Source organism: Mizuhopecten yessoensis, unplaced genomic scaffold (genome assembly GCF_002113885.1).
Source record: "Mizuhopecten yessoensis strain PY_sf001 unplaced genomic scaffold, ASM211388v2 scaffold11181, whole genome shotgun sequence".
NCBI classification, from domain to species: domain Eukaryota; kingdom Metazoa; phylum Mollusca; class Bivalvia; order Pectinida; family Pectinidae; genus Mizuhopecten; species Mizuhopecten yessoensis.
The window spans coordinates 770,312-791,968 of NW_018408920.1; the positions used below are offsets into that span (position 1 = coordinate 770,312).

Below are 21,657 nucleotides of genomic sequence, written 5' to 3' on the forward strand. Positions count from 1 at the left end.
AGTCATTACCCAACCAATTTTGGCATATTTTCCTGGCCCCGGGGGTGGGGATTGGTGGGGTAGGGGTGGATAAATATTCCCCTGTGATGTCCTGTTCAAGTTCTGAACTCAATTGTATAAAAAAAAAACAGAAATATGAGATTTTTCATAGGGGGGTACTTTTTGGTCAGGGTATAAAAAGTATCCGGGGGTACATTTTGGTCGGGTGTATAAAAAGTATCCGGGGGGTGGGGAGTTGAATATAGGTTGGGTAATGACTATAACATAACTGTAAATGTTTTTACATGACTCCCCAAACCTTATTGTGTCCAGTGATTAAAAATAATTTTGGCATAATTTCCTGGCCCCGGGGGGTGGGGATTGGTGGGGTAGGGGTGGATAAATATTCCCCTGTAATGTCCTGTTGAAGTCCTGAACTTAATTGGTTTGAAAATAAATAAATATTTTTTTTTTCACAAGGGGGGTACTTTTTATGCAGGGGGGAGATACATTTTATGCAGGTATAAAAAGTATCCGGATACCTTTTGGTAGAGGGGTACTTTTTATGCATGACACCGGTGATCCAGCTGCAGTTAACTAATGTTTAGCTATTTTTCTCGCATCCCAAGGTTTATGTTGTTGGTGGAATAAGGTGATGATATACATATTGAAGGCTGATTTTCGTGACTTGCACTACATTTTGGGTAATATTTTCATTTTTTTTAAACGTTTAAGCAAAATTTACGGATGTTTTTTTCTTTTCTATCCTAGATCAATTCTGACTTTACAGCGATACACATTATTGTGACAGTGTCTCTAGTTTTTTATTCAGTAATCCAAAATGCAAGGGCATTATGCTTCTATATTTTTTGTGTCATTTGTCTGTGTGGGAGGTTATTTACTTAAATACCATAACTGATAAGAAATGGGATCAAGTACAGGATCACCTAAGGGTGTGCTTTGGTAATTTCTGGATAAGTGATCATGGCTAATTTTGAGATATTGTCTTTGAATGTCAGGGGGTTGTATTCATGTAAAAGAAAAAGAGTTGATCTGTTTAATTGGATAAAAGCGAAGAAAAAATCAGTTGTGTTTTTGCAGGAAACGCATAGTTGTGAAGAAATTGAAACCCAGTGGGAAGATGAATGGGATGGTACAGGTATTTTTAGTCATGGAAGTACATCAAGTGCAGGAGTAGCAATTTTTTTTGGATATGAAGCAGATATTGAGATACATAGTAAAATTATAGACTCAGAGGGAAGATACATTATATTAGATGTTTCACTTAATGGAACCAGGGTAACATTAATAAATGTATATGGGCCGAATGATGATAAGCCAAATTTCTTTGAAATTATATATAGAAGAATCAGATTGATTTCAAATACTAAAATAATAATGGGAGGTGACTGGAATTTGGTACAGGATATGGGAAAAGATACACATAATATTATGCATGAGAGTCATAGACTAGCCAGAGAACTTATTGATAAGAGTATGGAAGAATTTGAATTATTTGATGTTTGGAGAATCCAAAATCCTGAAAAAAAAATGTACACATGGCGAAGGAAAAACCCAATTAAACAAAGTCGGTTAGATTACTTCTTAGTTTCACAAGATTTACTTAACATTGTTACAAACTCTAGTATCACACCCGGTTATAAGACTGACCATTCCTGTATATCACTAGCTTGCATTAATAAAGAAAATATGAGAGGAAAGGGGTATTGGAAATTTAACTCAAAATTATTAAATGATCAGAATTGGGTAGATTTAGCAAACCAATGCATTAGGGACACAATAGAAGAGTACCTGATAGAGGGGGATTTAGATGCATTAGAGAACATAAATTTAAGGGTAAATGACCAAATGATGTTTGAAATAATCAAAATGAAGATTAGAAGTCTAACAATAGAATAATCAATTCAAATTTCAAAAGAAAAGAAAAAGAAAGAAAGGATGATCTCTGAAAAAAATACAAAACGTTGAGAAATTAATGAACAGTCAACCTACTAACCAGTTATACGAAGCATAAGAAAAAGAATATAAGGAAGGAAAAGACTGAAGGAATCATTATTGGATCAAAGGTTACATGGTATGAGAAAGGGGAAAAAGGTTCAGATTTTTTTGTAATCTTGAAAAACAAAACTATTTGAATAAAAGTATAACTGAATTGATAAATGAAAATGGAAAACATATTACAGATACAAGAGAAATACTTGAAGAAAAACAGTCTTTTAGAAATCTTTATACAAGTAAAATAGCATGCAATAATGATTAACCTCTATTTAATCATGGGAAATATTTACAACAGGTAGAAAAGGAAAGTTGTGAAGGTCTGATTACAATTGGTGAATGTAGTAAAGCACTAGCTAATATGAAAAATGGAAAAAGTCCGGGATAGGATGGGTTTACCAGTGAGTTTTACACAAAAAATTGGAAAGATTTGAAACATTTTGTATATAAATCTATAAATTATGCATGTACTCATGGCTCATTATCAGAATTTCAAAACCAGGGAATTATAACATGTATTCCAAAAGAATCCAAAGACAGAAGATTTATAAAAAACTGGAGACCTTTAACTTTACTTAATACTGACTATAAAATTGCTTCTTCTGCTATAGCAAACCGGTTTAAAACAGTACTGCCTTCAATTATAAATGATACACAGAAAGGCTTTATGAGGAATAGATTTATTGGAGAAAATACAAAATTAGTATATGATATAATGCATGAATTAGAAGAAAAAAATATGTCTGGTTTATTGCTACTTGTTGATTTTGAAAAAGCCTTTGACTCGATAGAATGGAGTTTTATTCATAGGTCTTTAAAATCTTTCAATTTTGGTGAATCTTTGATTAAATGGATACATATTTTCTATCATAATGCAAAAAGCAGAATAATTAATAATGAGTATTTTTCATCATTTTTGGATGTACAATGTGGATGTAGACAAGGGGATCCCATCTCCCCATATCTATTCCTGATAGGTGTTGAAATTTTGGCTATACAATTGAAAAATATCAAAGTATCAAAGGTGTACAAATAAACAATAGAGAATATTTGCTTGGTCAATATGCAGATAATGCCTTTTTATTCCTACATGGTTCTTCAAAGTCATTGTCAAGTACTATAAATGACTTCAATATATTTTCTACAGTATCTGGACTTAAACTTAACATAGATAAGTGTCGATTGATATGGATCGAAAACAAGAAATACTCAGAAGAGATTTTATGCCCTGAACATAAATTTGATTGGTCTTCAAAAAACTTAAAACTTCTTGGTATACATTTTTCTTTGGCGTTATCTGAAATCATTGAATTAAATTTTAAAGAAAAGCTATCAAAAATAAGAAAATTGCTTGGAATGTGGTCTAAAAGAAATCTTATTCTTTTAGGAAAGATCACAGTTGTTAAAACACTGGCACTACCACTTATAACACATCTACTGTATTCACTGTCAAATCCAGGTATAAAATGGATAAGTGAAATTAACACAGCTTTTTATAGATTTATATGGGGGTACAAACCTGACAAGATCAAACGGGATACGATGATTCTTGAATATGGAGATGGAGGTTTAAAGATGATACACATTGAAAGTTTTAAGTTTTATGAAATACCTGAAAATTAAGTGGGTGAAAAGGCTATATGATGGAAAGGGGGACTGGCAAAGTTTAGCAAAATCTAATTTTAGTAAATTTGGAGGGGAGAGATTATGGAATCTGAAAAAAATCAAAACTGGAGGAAATATCGAAAAATATAACTAATGTTTTCTGGAAAGATGTTATTTTAGCATGGAAAGAATATAAAGATGATAATAATGAAGTATCAAGTTTTCTTGGTGATGATCTTTTGAATTACATACCAGTTCCTAGTTACAAAAAATTTATTGAATATGAACGGAATGGGGTGAAGACAGTTAAGGGCTTGTTGGACAATAATTATCAGTTTTTGTCATTCAATGAAATTAAGACTAAATGTGTGAAAATGAATTTTTTACAATATTTTGCAGTAATAGACCACATTCCAAGAGAAAACTTAAACATAATACGACAACAACCATTGATCAACAATCAATCAGAAAACAGTAATTTTTTAAGAAGACATCTTCAAGCAAAAGATCTTAGATATGTTTATAAAGCGATTGTTGCTAACTACAAACATTATCCAGTTGAAAGGCAGGAAAAATGGAATAGAAAGTTAAAAACAAATTTAAATGATGATATAGGTTGGGAGAAAATTTATTTAACAAGCTTTCTTGTGACAATTGACACAAAACTTCAAAATCTACAATTTAAGATTCTTCATAGAATATTAACAACAAACAGTTTTCTTTACCAAATTAATGTTAAGGATGAGATCTATGTACTTTTTGTAGAGATGCACCAGAATCATTGAACACCTATTTTTTAACTGTGTGAAAATAAATAATATATGGAATGATTTAATAGCTTGGGTGAATGACTTGAATAACAATATTATCATTATTGATCATATGAATATCAAGGATGTGTTATTTTTTTGTGAAAAGGGTCATAAACTATCTCATACTGATTATTAAATATTATATCTATACATGTCGATTCAAAAATATTGAACCGTCTTTCAATGGTGGAAAAAGAACGCATTATTCAACAACAACAAATTGAAAAAAATATGTCTTCTTTGAATAACACAATGAACAAGTTTAACCAAAAGTGGTCTCCCCTTAATATTTAAGAAAAAAGCTTTTAATATCAATTGCATATCCGGGTAAACTTACAAATCGTAAAGAATTAATTAAAACATGAAGGAAGATTTTTGGTATTTTAGTAAATAACAGGCGTACATGTATGTATTATATCTGTCTTGTGTATGTGTTATGTTGATAAGTATGTTTATTGGTTTATGTGTATGTGTAGATGGTAAATATATAATTATTTACTGTAATAGAAAGGATGGATGTATCCATATATTAATGTCTTCATATAAAGAATGTTTGCAATATCTATATGCTGTCAGGCATGCGAGGATGTGTGTGTATGGGTACGAGTGTATGTGTGTACAATTATGTGTGGTATATATGTATGACCCAAGTAATATATTTGTCATTTCGAGTGTGTGTATGATGTATTTATGAATAAATAATTTGCAGTTAAATTTCACACAATTGTACACTGTTTATGTTTTTGTGTTTATGTATATACAATGTAGGTCTAAGTTGCTAGGTACATTAGTATTTGTACTCTTTTTTATTTCCCCAGACATTCCTTCTTAAACTAATCCAAATTACACATGAATAACAACATCATTCAAAGTACATGAATTCGGTTTTATCTTGTCTAAATTTTAGGACAATACGGCAATCCCAAATCAATAAAGCAGAATTTTTGGCATGTAAATGAATTTATAAATATAAAAATAATTTCATTATTTGAATATATGAAGAAGGAATGGTTGATGTAATTTAATATATCAATTTAATCAAAATGAATATTATCGTTATTGTAATGAATGAAATATACGTATGAAAGAATGAATGATTTTGAATTTGAGTATGAAAGAATGAATGAAAAAGAAAGAGAGAATGTAGAGAAAGAGGCCTTTTGCATGAGGCTATATTATGTAAGAGGGATGATTCCGGGGCACCCCAACCCTGGCATCCCTCCCAAAGATGCTGGGGGAATAAAACAATTTGAACCTAAAAAAAAATAAAAAAAAATATCTCGCTTGCATAATTGAGAATTGGGCTCACATAAGTTCTGAATAATGATAACATAGTTTGTACATTAAAATCAAACTTCCGTGTCTTTGAGTTTAGTGCAAACATTGCTTTTTGACCTTGCTCAGACAGCTTATGCTGGGTCTTAGTAAATTTTCCGTTATAGTTTAATAATAATCCTACATAATTAAATTCGTCAACAACTTCTATATTTTCACCATCATATAACCAATGTTCATTATCTCGAGCCTTCCCAGCCTTTCGAAAAACAACCATTTTAGTTTTCTGAGTATTAACAGTTGGTGGAGGGCTAGTGGTAGCAGAGTGTCAGACGCCTTAATTAACCACTTGTCCACCGCCGCCCCTTAATTTATACACATTAATGACAAAAATTATGGGAACTTACCACTTAGTTGTCTGTTATTAAAAACTCAAACTTGAGTTTGTTTAAGGGAACACATAAGTATTTGTCATTATATACAGGAAATCACAATACTGTAACCTGTAATATTTTTGCCCCATCAGCTTTAATTTTCCCTCTTGGCCTTAAATACGATTCCATGCCAGCATATAACCCAAGGTCACACAGAAATAATCCTGGGTCACACAGAAATAACCCTTGGAAACACAGAAATAACCCTGGGGCACACAGATTTAACCCTGGGGCACACAGATTTAACCAAAGGTGTACAAAGTAACAAATCAGGGTCACACAGAAATAACCCTGGGTCACACAGAAATAATTCTGTGCCACACAGAAATAATCCAGGGTCACACAGAAATAACCCTGGATTACACAGAAATAACCCTGGGTCAAACAAAAAATAATCCTGGATCACACAGAAATAACCCTGGGTTGCACAGAAATAACCCTGGGTCACACAGAAATAATCCTGCATCACACAGAAATAACCCTGAGTCAACAAAAAATAATCCTGGATCACACAGAAATAACCCTGGGTCACAAAGAAATAATCTTGCGTCACACAGAAATAACCCTGGGTCACACAGAATTAACCCTGGGTGTACACTGGAGTTTCACACTCTCATTAAACAAAATAATTGCAATATAATTACTTGAGTCTGAAAGAATTGTGGCATTTTTTGTTTTCTAGATCATATACATGTAACCCGATGTTTATATTGTGCGTGTTATATATTTATATAAAGATACATGTAAGAGTTTGTGTGTATACTTTACCTAAAAGTACACATGTTTGTGACGTCATTGATTGTGTTGATACATGTTTGTGACGTCATTGATTGTGTTGGTACATGTTTGTGACGTCATTGATTGTGTTGATACATGTTTGTGACGTCATTGATTGTGTTGGTACATGTTTGTGACGTCATTGATTGTGTTGGTACATGTTTGTGACGTCATTGATTGTGTTGGTACATGTTTGTGACGTCATTGATTGTGTTGGTACATGTTTGTGACGTCATTGATTGTGTTGGTACATGTTTGTGACGTCATTGATTGTGTTGGTACATGTTTGTGACGTCATTGATTGTGTTGGTACATGTTTGTGACGTCATTGATTGTGTTGGTACATGTTTGTGACGTCATTGATTGTGTTGGTACATGTTTGTGACGTCATTGATTGTGTTGGTACATGTTTGTGACGTCATTGATTGTGTTGGTACATGTTTGTGACGTCATTGATTGTGTTGGTACATGTTTGTGACGTCATTGATTGTGTTGGTACATGTTTGTGACGTCATTGATTGTGTTGGTACATGTTTGTGACGTCATTGATTGTGTTGGTACATGTTTGTGACGTCATTGATTGTGTTGGTACAATGTTTGTGACGTCATTGATTGTGTTGGTACATGTTTGTGACGTCATTGATTGTGTTGGTGCGTTGGCGTACTCGTTTTGTGTGTTGCATGTTCGTCACTAATTTGATTGGTCAGAGTTGTTATTTGGTCAACTGACCAATTGCAGCACTTGCTTAACCATTCAACTTGTATTTTATATGGACTTGTATCCAACTCACAACTGGAGACCCCCTTAGGAGTCAGACATACATCAAACACACTGCATACTTCCAACTTACATTGGAAGAAGACCTTTGTGCACAGCATCCTGGTGAGTGTGCATTGTTTAGTACTTTATTCTAAACCAATTAATTTATAATTTATAAATTAATTCAGCAACGCGATGAGTAAATTGAACTTCATTATCGTTAAAACGTATGTGTGATGGTGTGAAAGATATATTTGTTGTTTTATGTGAAATTTATATATGTAAATTTATTATTTATAGGTCCCAAAATCATTCAGATATCAGGGGCTACAATATTATAATAATTATCACGATTCCTAACTAACAAACCTGTACTGTCTTGGTTATCCTGGTCCTCTTCAAACTTATATACATCATCATGGCGTGGTATGTCATCCTCTCCTCGTACCAATTTATTAACTTTTTTTCTAAACTCTTTTTCCTTTGGATCTGAAAATTTAAAATACATAATTGTGTACAAATGACAAATCTACCCTTGTTCTCTCTCAAGATATGCACCATAATCATCTCCAGTTCTCCAACTACAGCATCCTGCCAGAAGTATTTGTGATTTCCCAGCTTTATTCTACATCTCACGTTCCTTTTTATATTGACTGTTTATCAGGCTATTTAATTACCAGTGAGTATAGTGCCACTGAAACAAAATGTCATAAACTGAAAAATACATTTCTAAACAAGAGGTTAAATTGGCCTGTACCACCCACCTGATACACATCTCACATTTGTGAACTTCAAACAGCGTACATTTAAAATTGCTGAATTGTTTTTACTCTATACAATACCTGCCGTAGTTAGAAGATTTTCTTACCTGGTACTCTACACTTTATGAATCTATGATGGAAGATTTTAACTTCTTTTATTAATCTGACTTCAGTTTGTCTAGGTCATTCATTTCAGAAAATAATTTGTGAACCGCATGGAGACAACCTACGAACTAGGTAGTCTTTTATCCCTAATCTTTAGATTAGAATCTTATAAAAAAGGGAATAAGGATTTTAAAGATTTGCCTCAAGTTCCCCTATTGGGCCCTGCCCCTCTGTTCCCAAGGGGGCTACACCCTCTGTTAATACACAAATGAGTCCCCCCTACCCAAAGATGTTCCAGGCCAAATTTTGCTAAAATCCACTGAGCCATTCAGGACAAGTAGTATTTTGTTTTTAAAGATGATTGACAGAGGACGAACACCGAGTTACTTCGGGCAGGTGAGCTAAAAACCGATAGTCAGTCGGGACTAGTAGTTTTCAATTTAATTGTCCTTTTGTAAATTCCATTAACCCAACAGTTTTCAATGTGAAAAGTAATATCAAATTTTGACAAGTCAGTGGGGCATATTTGGTACTCTGACGAATAGATGACAGGGAAAAAACACTGACTTGGTGATGTGTCCTCGTATACATGTACGTTACAACCCAAACACTGGATCAATCTAAATACTCAAACTTGCACCCATTGAACAACATTATTTGTCTTGTTTGCAAAATCATAATTGGTCAAGTCAGTGAGTTTTTTGCCTAGTTTTACAGCCAAATAAAGGCCTCTTTAAATTCCCCTCGCCAAAAATGTGCTTCGATCATTTTTCCAAATTGATGCAAAAATTAGGAATGTCTTCTCAATTTCAACTGGCTGTTGTAAAATTTGGGTAAGAAAAACACAGGTCATTCACATCTTACTTCGGCCATGAAATACTGACCCATTCCCTGGCATATATAATGTAGCATGGCTCTTTTGGCTCTCAGAATATTTTCTGGTTCTTCGTCATAGTTCTCAATTATTCCCACTATATTGTCATGTATTTGCAATGCATCTTCATAGGCTTTCCTCTTCTTTTCTGTAATCAAAATGTGTTTTTTTAATTAACGGTTTATTCATGAAGTGTATATATATATATATCATATACATACATATACTGGCACAAGTTGCATGAATATAATTTTTACACAAACCATGAGCGAGTGAGGAAAATAATAAAGTAAAAACAAATCATGCATGTGAAATTATATATTCATTTGGTAAATTACAGTGTACATTACGAACAGATTTTTTTAAAGTAGATTTATCTTTAAATTTCTATGATGTTGCTTAAGGTGACGATGATTGTGAAATTCTTTTGAAAGTGCATATCATAGTATACTAAGCAAGATATATGGTAATGGGCCTACTGTTTGATCAATTATCATCACAATTCTTGTTGTTTAAACTGCAGAATATTGAGGTTACAACTGTTAAATGCATATTCATGAATCTAATATTTTGTAACTGGAGATGGCAGTCGGGGGCCGCGTTTCTCAAGCAACAGCGACTAAATAAATAATTACGCTCAAAATAAGACGGTCCTGGTATACTTTTAATTTCATTGTTTGAGTTGTTGACATTGTGCAAGTATTTCATTACATCAAACCAAATTATACGAATTTGCTTCATGCAAAACTATTCTCATTAACCAATTTAACTTGTGAATTGATTTTGAGTGTGTCATAACGAAATACTTCATTGTCATTTGTGTTTCTTCCTGTATTGATCAACGATAGAACTGAAAGAGTGACAAAACGTATATATATATATATATATATAGTAGATAATAAATAAATAAGTCCTTGTGAAGGAAAATATAGAATAAAAACAAATTTTTCAGATCGTCCGCTAGGCCTTTCTGCCTTCTAGGGCTTCTTCAGGCGCCTGAATGTATGGAAAGCGACTAGATGAAAATGGTAATAACATCATGCTCCCATCTGTTAATTATAGCCAGTGTCACATTCCCTACACAATGTATAGTACCGACTTTTGACCAATGTTGTAATGACGACAGTATCTGACATAATTTGGACCACCGATGTAATGATGTCAGCCCAACATTACATTTCTGCACCGGATGTGGTACCTGACATTAGACCACAGATTTACTGACATTCGAATGAACGTAAATTTCATATGTTGACAGAGGGCCAACATCAGAATTCAGTGTTGGGCCAGCAAAACTTTTTGCCAAATGTTAGCCGTCGTTAAACCAACACTTAGATCTGAGGTGGAGCCATTTTCACTGCGGTGGACAAACATATGTTGAGCCAACGTTCGTTTCCCTTGTCAGGCCAACGTTTGGTGTCACATTGGCCCTAGTGTATGTTTGACCAATGTCTGACTCACTCAGCTAGCTGTGTTATAATCATGATAGGATATTCTCATGAGAAGACGCCAGGGATAGTGCTGTCCTAACCTGTATTTAACTGGCCCTGGCACCAGACTTAGAAATTTTGACATATAGATCCCACACCTGCAGACATCTATCTCAGTATCTGTCAAAATGTCCAAGTCTGGAGTCAGGGCCAGAGGAAATTCGGACTAGAGCTACCCATCTTTAAGATTTTATCCCGCATTTATTGACTTCAGAAGGAAATAAAAGAGATATCTGTAAGATTTAAGTATTCGTTTACAGTAATATGAAGAAACGGGTTTGCAATAGTTCGTGTCACAGATAGTTGAATAATGTGTGACTTGTGTGCATATTAAAGGTAAAACGAAACCAGTTATTTTATAATATAACCGGCCTAATATAACTATGTTGATCTTACTCTGGTCTTTTAGCGTGACGGTACGAGTTTCAGATGTGTAAAACAGTAACATTTGTCGAGTGAAATACAATCAGTAACATAAATTTAAACAATCCTACCCAAATCATTCCTATCGGCCATCGCGATCGTGAGGCATCTGCCTCAACAAGAAGCGTTTCCTTGTCTTGATCAGTAAACTGTTTGGCTCAGACTCACATAGACGTTTCCAGAAGGTCTCGCACCACAATTTATTTTCACTCCTCAAATCAACGTACTATCCCCAAATTAAGTACCTACACATAATTCAATTTAAATGTGTACACATAATTATTTGTATTGTAAACACATACAACTCATTATATTGCATAAACAAAATTCAATGTAATTTATACACATACTTCATCGTATTGTATACAATACAATTCATTAGTTTAAACACGGAATTAGATTAGACACTGTTATCTAAGTCCGTGGTTTAAACTTTATTTTATTATCGATATAATATTCCAGTAATACAAACATGATATACATATAGGATTCGAATACAAGTACAAAGTAGGCCTACTTATGTTAATCCATCGTCGGATACCCACGGTTGATTTCGCTTCGGTACTCACTATGAGTACCGAAGCGAAATCAACCGTGAGTATCCGACGATGATGTTAATCAGTCTCCTTTGTTTGTAAATAGATATATGTACGTTGATACGGAAGAGAACTTATAGGGGAGGAAGAAGGGAAAGAGGTGCAAAACTGAAAAGGGTTTAAAGAAAGTATTGTTGGGGGCAAAATATAAAGGGGATTTACATTTACTGCATTATGGGAGGAAAAACTGATTGGAGTATATTTTGGATGTCGACACATGTCGAGGACTGTACATGTCACTGAGGTATTCAACACACAATAAAGTATATATATATATATATAAAGAAAACATTGAGAAGTCCTTGTGTTGGAATTAAATATGAAAAATAGAACAAAAGACAGAGATAGCGTCTCTAGGCCTTAACATGTATCTCTAGGCCTGATCATGTATCCATTGGAAATCTGGTACCTGATAAACAAAACAACTGGAGAACTCTAATAATGAACTACCAATCCATAAAAAACAAATCGGGAGAGCTAAAATCTGCAGCGGATTACATCAAACCTGATGCAGTGATAGGCTGTGAATCCTGGTTAAGCAGTAACGTCAAGGACAGTGAGGTCTTCCCAGAGGGGTTTACTGTGTTTGGGAAGGCCTAGAGACGCTATCTCTGTCTTTTGTTCTATTTTTCATATATATATATATATATATATATAAATGAACACTTTCCATTCCAACACCTGAATATTCAGACATCCATTGGTGAACAACAACATGGTGTAATTTAAAATATTAAAAGTATCATCAAACAAGACTATGACGGTTTGTATATATATTTCTACCACAATACGCTGTGTTCACACAGACTGTTAGATAAATATGAGTTATATACCACACGTGGTATATGACCTTCAAGAGTTTTGATTGGTCGAGAAGATGAACTTTGACCGGGAAGACTTTTTCCACGTGCTTTTTGCCACCTGCTGTTTTGTTTACGTCGTCGGCTGTCAACATCCGACAAATGTTGGTGACTCTGTGAGGTTATGCGGAAAGGGGGGTTATTAAGGCAATATTAAAAGATGATACTTAAAGATTTGATCGCTAGTTTCAGGCAAAATTGCCACAGACGCCCGATATCGTTTCGACGTCACACCGTCGCGTGTCCAGGTCGTGAAACCAAAACAAGATCTGTCGCAGTGTCCGGAAATATTTCGTTCTCCCAACGTCCCGTTATCGCTATTTAGACGGTCTGACTATGGCTGAACTTTCACTTTAAACGTCAACCATAGAACAGTCACGAAGAAACGTAGGCCTAGAAACGTAGGCCTATGGTTTTGGATATTGACAGCGGGTCCAAGGGTCTTTAGTAGCCCTAGGCACCAGAGCCATGGAGTGAAACAACGTCATCTATCACCGCACAGTAGTATCCACACTAGTCATGAAACCACACACTCTACAACATCAGTGAGTGCAACAGACAGGATACGTACATCTACCGCGCGAACAACATCAACTTCAAACGCGAATGATCATGTATCCATTGGAAATCTGGTACCTGATAAACAAAACAACTGGAGAACTCTAATAATGAACTACCAATCCATAAAAAACAAATCGGGAGAGCTAAAATCTGCAGCGGATTACATCAAACCTGATGCAGTGATAGGCTGTGAATCCTGGTTAAGCAGTAACGTCAAGGACAGTGAGGTCTTCCCAGAGGGGTTTACTGTGTTTGGGAAGGATAGGAACCATCAGGAGTATTTATTTGTATTAAAGACTGCTTCTCAGTATCAGAAATTCCTGATCCTTACTGTAATAGTGAACTTTTATGGGTGGAGGTGCAACTCAAAGGTGCTAAGAAGGTGAGGATAGGCTCATACTATAGACCACCTGCTACAGGCGAGGACTACATCAGGGGCTTAGAATCATCAATCAGCAAAATTACCAACTCATCCTATAAACATTTGCTGCTAGCAGGGGACTTCAACCTACCACATATAAATTGGAACTCATCTTCAGTCACACCAGGAGCGACACAATCAGCTGTCCATAACATCTTCCTGGACACACTGGACACATTCTCCCTGACCAACGTCCAGAAACAGCCTAGTAGGAACGGAAATGTCCTAGACCTCTGCATCACCAGCAACCCTTCTCTTGTCAAACATGTACAGACAATCCCCTGTATATCAGACCATGATATGGACGAGGACATCAAACATGTGTACCACAAGAAGAAGCCGCGTAAAGTACTGATGTACAAGAATGTTGACTGGAAGGCTGTGAAGGAGGATGCGACCAACCTCAGTGACAAGATCACTAATTCTAGTGACTCGGTTCAGGAAAACTGGACGAATTTCAAAAACGGCTTAAATTCCATCATTGACGAGCGCATTCCATCCTAATTGACCTCAACGAAACCAAATCAGCTACCATGGGTTGGTAGACCAGAACGCCGCCTTATAAAGAGGAAACATCGCCTCTACAACAAAAAGGCTAGGAAAAGTGTAAAGGATGCTGACTGGCGTGCGTACAGAGTCCACAAAAGGGAAACACAAAAGGCGAACTGCAGAATGGTCCCACTTAGAGCGTACATTTCAGGCAGGAATTGAGCAGAAAAACAACAAACCCTTCTGGCGATACATCAAGGGCAGGAAGCAGGACAACATCGGAATTGCCTCACTAAAAGAGGGTAACAAACTACTCACCGACAGTACAGACAAGGCGGAGGCCCTAAATCGACAGTTTCAGTCGGTGTTCACAAAGGAGCCCCCCAATCCGGATCTCCCTACTCTCACCACACCCAAGTATCCCATCATGAGGAACCTCATTATAGATGAGAAGGGAGTTGAGAAGTGTATCCGCGATATCAAAATCAGTAAGGCTAGCGGTCCAGACAACCTTCCAAATCGTGTCCTTCAACAGTGCTCAATCGAACTTGCCCCGGCAATGACCCATATATCCCAACAATCGATTCTGACCGGTGAACTCCCTGATGACTGGAGGAATGCCAACATCACACCAATCTTTAAGAAGGGTAACCGCCATCAACCCATCAACTACAGGCTAGTGTCGCTCACGTGTGTGTGTTGTAAACTGGTTGAGCATATTATCTGCCGCCACCTCAGGAACCATCTCGAGGAATACAACATACTGACACATCTACAACATGGCTTCAGGACAGGACACTCTTGTGAATCTCAGCTACTAATTACCACCAATGACATCACCAGCATGTACGACAGGAAGCTACAAGTGGACACTGCCATCCTGGATTTCAGTAAGGCCTTTGACAAGGTTCCCAATACAAAACTCCTGTACAAATTAGAGAATTTCGGTGTGAACCCCGACATACTATAATGGATCAAGGCCTTCCTGACTTCACGGACCCAACGAGTACTTGTAGACGGCAGCCATTCAACAGGAGTGAAGGTAGATTCAGGGGTCCCCCAGGGGACGGTCCTGGGACCTATACTCTTCCTCTGCCACATCAATGACTTGCCCGACTGCGTAACATCTACTGTACGTCTATTCGCTGATGATTGTCTGCTATACCGTCCAATTCGATGCCTCCAAGACCACCTGGACTTCCAAAAAGACCTCAAGTCCTTGGAAGAATGGGCAACGGAATGGGGTATGTCGTTCAACGCGTCGAAATGTTATATCCTGAGAACATCAAGATCCAAATCGCCTAGTGCCTACAACTACCAACTGTCGGGCTAATTACTCAAAGAAGTAGAAGAAAATCCATACTTGGGGGTGACCATTCACAACTCCATGACGTGGGACTCTCATCTCCGTATCACAACCAACAAGGCAAATTCCACTCTAGGATTCCTAAGACGAAACCTACGAAAGTGCCCAGCGTCACTGAAACTGACAGCATACAAATCGTTGATGAGATCGTCCTGGAATACAGCTGTACGATATGGGACCCTTACCAACAAAACAACATCCACTCGCTGAAAAAGGTACACCGCCGCGCTGCCCGATTCATTACATCAAACTATAGAAGGGACAGCAGTGTAACAGAAATAATGGGCACTCTAAAACTAGCACCACTAAAGGATCGCAGGAGAGACCATCGGCTTGCCCTCTTTTATAAGATCGTGAAGGGGTTAGTGACCATACCTGTAGATCACATATTGACTCCATCAAACACCCGTACCAGATCAAAAAATAGTGAAAGTTACCGACATTTCCAGTGTAATACGGACATATTAAAAAAATCTTTTTTTCCTCGAACAACAACAGAGTGTAATAACCTACCAGAAGACCTCGTCAAATTGCAAAAACTCAAAAGCTTTAAGGCAGCTCTACAAACTGAAACATTATAAACTAAAAGCGCACTCCTCCAGCCCTGGAATTTATACTCAAATTTGAGGTCTTCCAGTAACATACAGATACAGATACAGCGATAAGTTCGTCTACAACGGTTCATCACTTGGCGGGAGGGAGACTTCGTACGATATGCTTACGCGCATATAGTCCGTGGTCAATTTATATAAATTAATGCAGTACTGCTACTCTCAATATTTAAAGTCGTTCATCTATTTATTTTTTCACGAGGTTGTTGCCGAACCATACATTTTTTTTTAAAGGTAATTTTTGAATATTAATGAGTGACTTTTTACATATGGGTCATATCACTACGCCAGCCTTGTCATCAAACACATATATGTATGTCATTTCCGACTGATCATGAGATTGTGGTAGATGAGTATGGTATTTATTTCACTCTCGTTAGTTAATTTTTCAAAAATTACAGAAAGCCACTCGCTAACGCTCGTGTCTTTTGTAGCTTTTGAAAATTAACTAACTCGAGTGAAATAAATACTATATTCAACAACCACTCGTTGTGTAATCTCTATATATCCATACTGACGTGTCGTGACATACAGGGGCCGAACCAGTTAAGTCCAATTATCTCAAACTTAAAATCGTTTCGAAAATATTCTCATTATATTTAACTGGCATATCATGATTTACGTACAGAAGAAGATTTACATTATAGTCGGGAGGAATTAAGGCTTCTGAAGCATTGTACTCTTAATTGTTGGTATTTCGGACAGAAGAGGAGGAAGTGTTCGATAGTTTCAGCAGACTGATTACAAGTACACGTGGGACTACCAACTAGGTTTAGTCTATATAAATGACTATAGAGAGAACTACAGTTCATTCTTAATAGTGCATGATGGATTTGTCGAATCCACTTCTGCAGTAGTAATAATAAGGCGGAACAAGATGAATTTTAGCATCCAAGAGCTTTTTAAGATTAGTAATCGACGGGTTGGGGATTATGTTATTGGGAAGTGCATTCCATAGGTCAATAGAGAAGGGTAAGAAAGAATCCTTGTGAAGTTGGATTCTTCAGTTTATTTGGCAGTAATTATATATTTGCGTTTCTAGTATTGTACGTGAAAGGGCAAGTCAGAATGACGAGCAGGAAGTATGTTAGTTAGATACTAGGAGGGGCACTGACCATGGACAATCTTATGGAATTGTATGATTTTGTGTTTTCTTCTTCGAACAGAAAGAGGATCCCAGCCGGTCATGACTAGTTAGTTTAGTGGCCCCAGTAACAATTCTGACTGCTTCAAGCTTTATATTTTCTAATAATTGACTTTGTCCTCTCGTTATATTGTCCCATATTCTAAAAGGGGTCGTAGAAAAATAAAATACATTTTTTGTAAAGTCATTCTGTCAATATTGAATTTGAATTTCCTAAGAATACCAAGTTTCTTGGATGCTTTGCTGATTATATATTGCACATGGTCGGTCCACCCTCCGCTAGCTGAGATAAAGACGCCTAGGTGTTTATGTTACAGTGTTATCTTCGTGTATAAAATCCACAAAACACTGTTGGGTTCTTTTATGCGTTTTATTCTGTAGTTTAAAAAAAACCTGCAAGTACAAATACAACACATTACACATTCACTCAATACTCTCACACATGGAAAAGGTCGGGAATCGTGTCTTTCCTGCTAGCCAGGGTTGTCACGTGAACACTGTTCACGCAGGGACGTATAATATACTTGGTTCACGATACATTTACTATGCGACTACATTATTTCTCATTAAAAATTCGGTCGTTTAAAACTTCCAATCTCTTTTACAAATATACAACATCCAAAACTCAGCACCAACGATTGCTTTCTCTGAGAAATTAAAACGTTCTCAAGACTGGTTCAATAATTTCACGTTTCCCCGTAGATAACTCCTGGCATCGGGTACACACGGCTTTTTGTTAATTCATGCGCACGGATTTTTATTCGGTAAAAGCAAGATACAGGTACAAATATCACATATGATCACAGATTTCAATTGCATAATAATCACAGATTTATCACAGTATTTAGCTTATCACATCAAAGTTAATATCACAAATTTTGGAGCACTATAATTACAATGTGTCTGTTTGACTAAGCTTTAACCTAGGATATCCCATGAAAGCTGGGTGGCAGCTTATTTCCAATGGGGTCCTCTAGTATAGATCTTAATTACTTAGATAACAAAAGGTCCTAAGGATTTGACCTTATAATATGAATATAAGATGGTATAATTTCTCGTAATAATATATATATGAATAGAATAAGTTGTAATTGGTCAAATATGATGATGATATATTATTTCATCAAAATAAGATGTTATTTTATTTGACGGTATAAGATGGAGTTGTCATTAGCAAATATGATTTCCTTCTGATAATATATATATGTGGGGCTATGCATGATGTTGTTTCCACTTGTAATATTAAAATATCAGTTATATGTATCACTGTACATATCATAATGCAAGATGATGTCATTCTTGCAGATATTAAGTAACAATATAAGATGGTGTTAGGCCATATACATTTATACTGTGGTACTTGTGTGTAGAACAGACAACAGGTGGTTGGGCAATCCCTACCAACCTATTATCTGTCTAACAAATTATAGCAATTTGGGGTATAATACATATATAAAAATGACTTTTAATAAAATAAAGACTGAGGATGATGGTAATAAAATCTTCCATAACATTTATAAAAAGTACATATTATATTGGTACTTTAGTTAAAATTTTGGTAATACATCATATATTTTTAGAAGAAGTTTAGAGTCACCCACTGGGATAGAATAAAAATTACCTTTAGAAGACAAATTCTTGCTCAAAATCATTTTTTGCCAAAACTTGTAAGTACTTTTTTATCTCGCTTTTGAATTTCATCTTGTGATCGACAGATTTTATTGAATGTGGTAAGTTATTCCAATCTTTGATAGCATTATAGAAAAAAGATGATGATTCAACACCTTTTATATAAGGAATGTTGAAATTCAGATCACTGTTCCTGGTAAAGTGTTTTTTCTCTGTTCTAGTAAAATTTTCTTTCATATAGGATGGACATTTGTTATGTTGAATATTAAAGACATGGTTAAAACGGAGTTGTTTCACCCTGCCCCCAACATCCAACATATTAACTTGTTCCTTGTTCGATTGGTAACTCGTGCGCACGGATTAGTAAATGTTTAACCATGGGCTCCGTACCTCATAGATAATCATATAGTAAAGTATATTTAAATGTGTGTCGTTTAATGGTACTGCCTATTTTTTATCTGCATATATGTGAATTATATGAGACAGCATGGTTGTTTACAATGGCTTTCCGTGTTTAATTGTATACTTACGAGATGTCTGTTTTATTTTATTTTGTATCATTTTAATTTTTGACAAAAAATATAAGCTTGATAATTAATATTTATTTGAAACATACATAATTTCTTTTCATGATTAAAAAAAAGAGAGTCCAGCAAGGATCGCACTAATGACGACGAGGACATTGACACGTGTTAATAGGTATGTTTCGGTTTACACCACTGCGTTAGATCTTGTATTACGGTAGAATCGTTTTGTCTAATTCAAATTTTTTAATTACAACTGTATTGATTTCTTCATGCCTACCAAATGTACATATAGTTATGGGGTAGGGTTCTAAACTGTTTAAAACTTATGTCCCAGAAATTAAGTCCCTAGGCTAGGGGTCGGGCCAGACCCAAGGGTCAGTACTATTATCATGATTGTGTTCATCTTTTTGATGTCCAGCAATGGAATTTAATGGTAAAGAGTATTGGATCTCAACTGTTTCAAAGTTATGGCTCAGAAATCAAGTCCATAGGGGTGGGGCCAGACCTAAGGGCTAATTCTTTTATCATTTTTTTTTTTGGAGGGGTCCTTTATATATACAAAATTGAGTCCTCTTTGCCCAAGGTTGCTCTACAACAAATCCCTTCATTCATACAGAAAGAGAAGGATTTTAAATATTTTTCCGTTCTCCCTAATGGACCCGTCCCTCTGCCCCCAGAGGTGCCACACCTTCTGTTTATACAAAACTGAGTTCCCTTTGCCCAAGGATGCTCAGGACTAAATTTGGTTGAAATCGCTTCAATCGTACAGAATAAGAAGAATTTAAAGGTTTATCTCAATTTCCTCCGTTTGACCCGGTCTCTCTGCCCCTAGTGAGTCACACCCTCCTATGTCTAAACATTTACTTCAGGTTGGTAAGTATGGATTATGAAAAGTTCTTGTTACGCAACTAATAAGTGTTTTTAAGTCAAAAATAAGTTAACCTGAATGTGTACTTCTTGAATTTTCATGTTAAGTATTTATTTAAAACCTAGGTGGTTGAGTCTGTTGGTGGAACATTAGCGGGAATTAATTCTAACATGCCTAGACAACATCCTCGATACCCCGTGATAGGGGATGAGAATTAATTCTAACAGGCCTAGACAACATCCCTCATACCCTGTGATAGGGGATGAGAATTAATTCTAACAGGCCTAGACAACATCCCCGATACCCTGTAATAGGGGATGAAAATTAATTCTAACAGGCCTAGACAACATCCCCGATACCCCGTGCTAGGGGATGAGAATTAAGTCTAACAGGCTTAGACAACATCCCCGATACCCCGTGATAGGGGATGAGAATCAATTCTAACAGGTTTAGACAACATCCTCGATACCCCGTACTAGGGGATGAGAATTAATTCTAACAGGCTTAGACAACATCCTCGATACCCCGTACTAGGGGATGAAAATTAATTCTAACAGGCCTAGACAACATCCCCGATACCCCGTGTCTAACAGGCCTAGACAACATCCTAGATACCCCCTGCTAGGGGATGAGAATTAATTCTAACAGGCTTAGACAACATCCTGGATACCCCGTACTAGGGGATGAGAATTAATTCTAACAGGCGTAGACAACATCCCCGATACCCCGTGGTAGGGGATGAGACACGAAGATCAATCCAATAGCTAGCTGCATGCTTTCAATTTCGGTACATTTTTACTGCATGACATATATTTCAGTGGTGCAGAGAGCGTAAGTAAGCGTAACCCCTGGAGTATTGACAATCGGTTTACAAGAAATACTAGATAAAATGATGTGAATTTGTAACATTATAAGGGATTTTATATGTATCTTTCGCCATACACTGTATTTCAAAGTGTTTTGGAACACTTTAGACTTGGATCGTGATTCTATTGAACAGTCTCTTTAAGACCACTGACAAGTCCTAAATGGGCGAAGTAACCATTATGGCTTTATGGTGCAGTAATGTCTTTAGTTTGTTTGGCTTTCTGCATCCAGAAACAATTTTGTAGCAGTTTGCACTTACCCTTCACCAAAGAGTCACCATAAATAATCTAGCATTTACCCTTCACCAAAGGGTCACCATTAATAATCAGCACCTACCCTTCACTAAAGGGTCACCATTAATTATCTAGCACTTACCCTTCACCAAAGGGTCACCATTAAATAACTAG

At 36.1% G+C, this 21,657-nt stretch overlaps 2 protein-coding genes across 3 annotated transcripts in view; one reads left to right on the forward strand and one right to left on the reverse strand.

Moving 5' to 3' along the window:
* LOC110440408 overlaps nt 1–11,466 on the reverse strand; it is a 29,824-nt gene extending 18,358 nt beyond the window's left edge. For both annotated transcript variants that reach the window (XM_021483470.1, XM_021483469.1), the window contains exons 1-3: nt 11,383–11,466; nt 9,409–9,546; nt 8,028–8,147 (exon numbers count right to left, since the gene is read on the reverse strand). In XM_021483470.1, the coding sequence (XP_021339145.1) occupies nt 8,028–8,147; nt 9,409–9,546; nt 11,383–11,404 (280 nt within the window). In that variant the 5' untranslated portion in view covers nt 11,405–11,466. The remainder of the gene's footprint in view (nt 1–8,027; nt 8,148–9,408; nt 9,547–11,382) is intronic.
* The window catches only part of LOC110440412, a 63,279-nt gene that overhangs the window by 30,852 nt on the left and 10,770 nt on the right, over nt 1–21,657 (forward strand). The gene's annotated exons all lie outside the window — the stretch shown is intronic.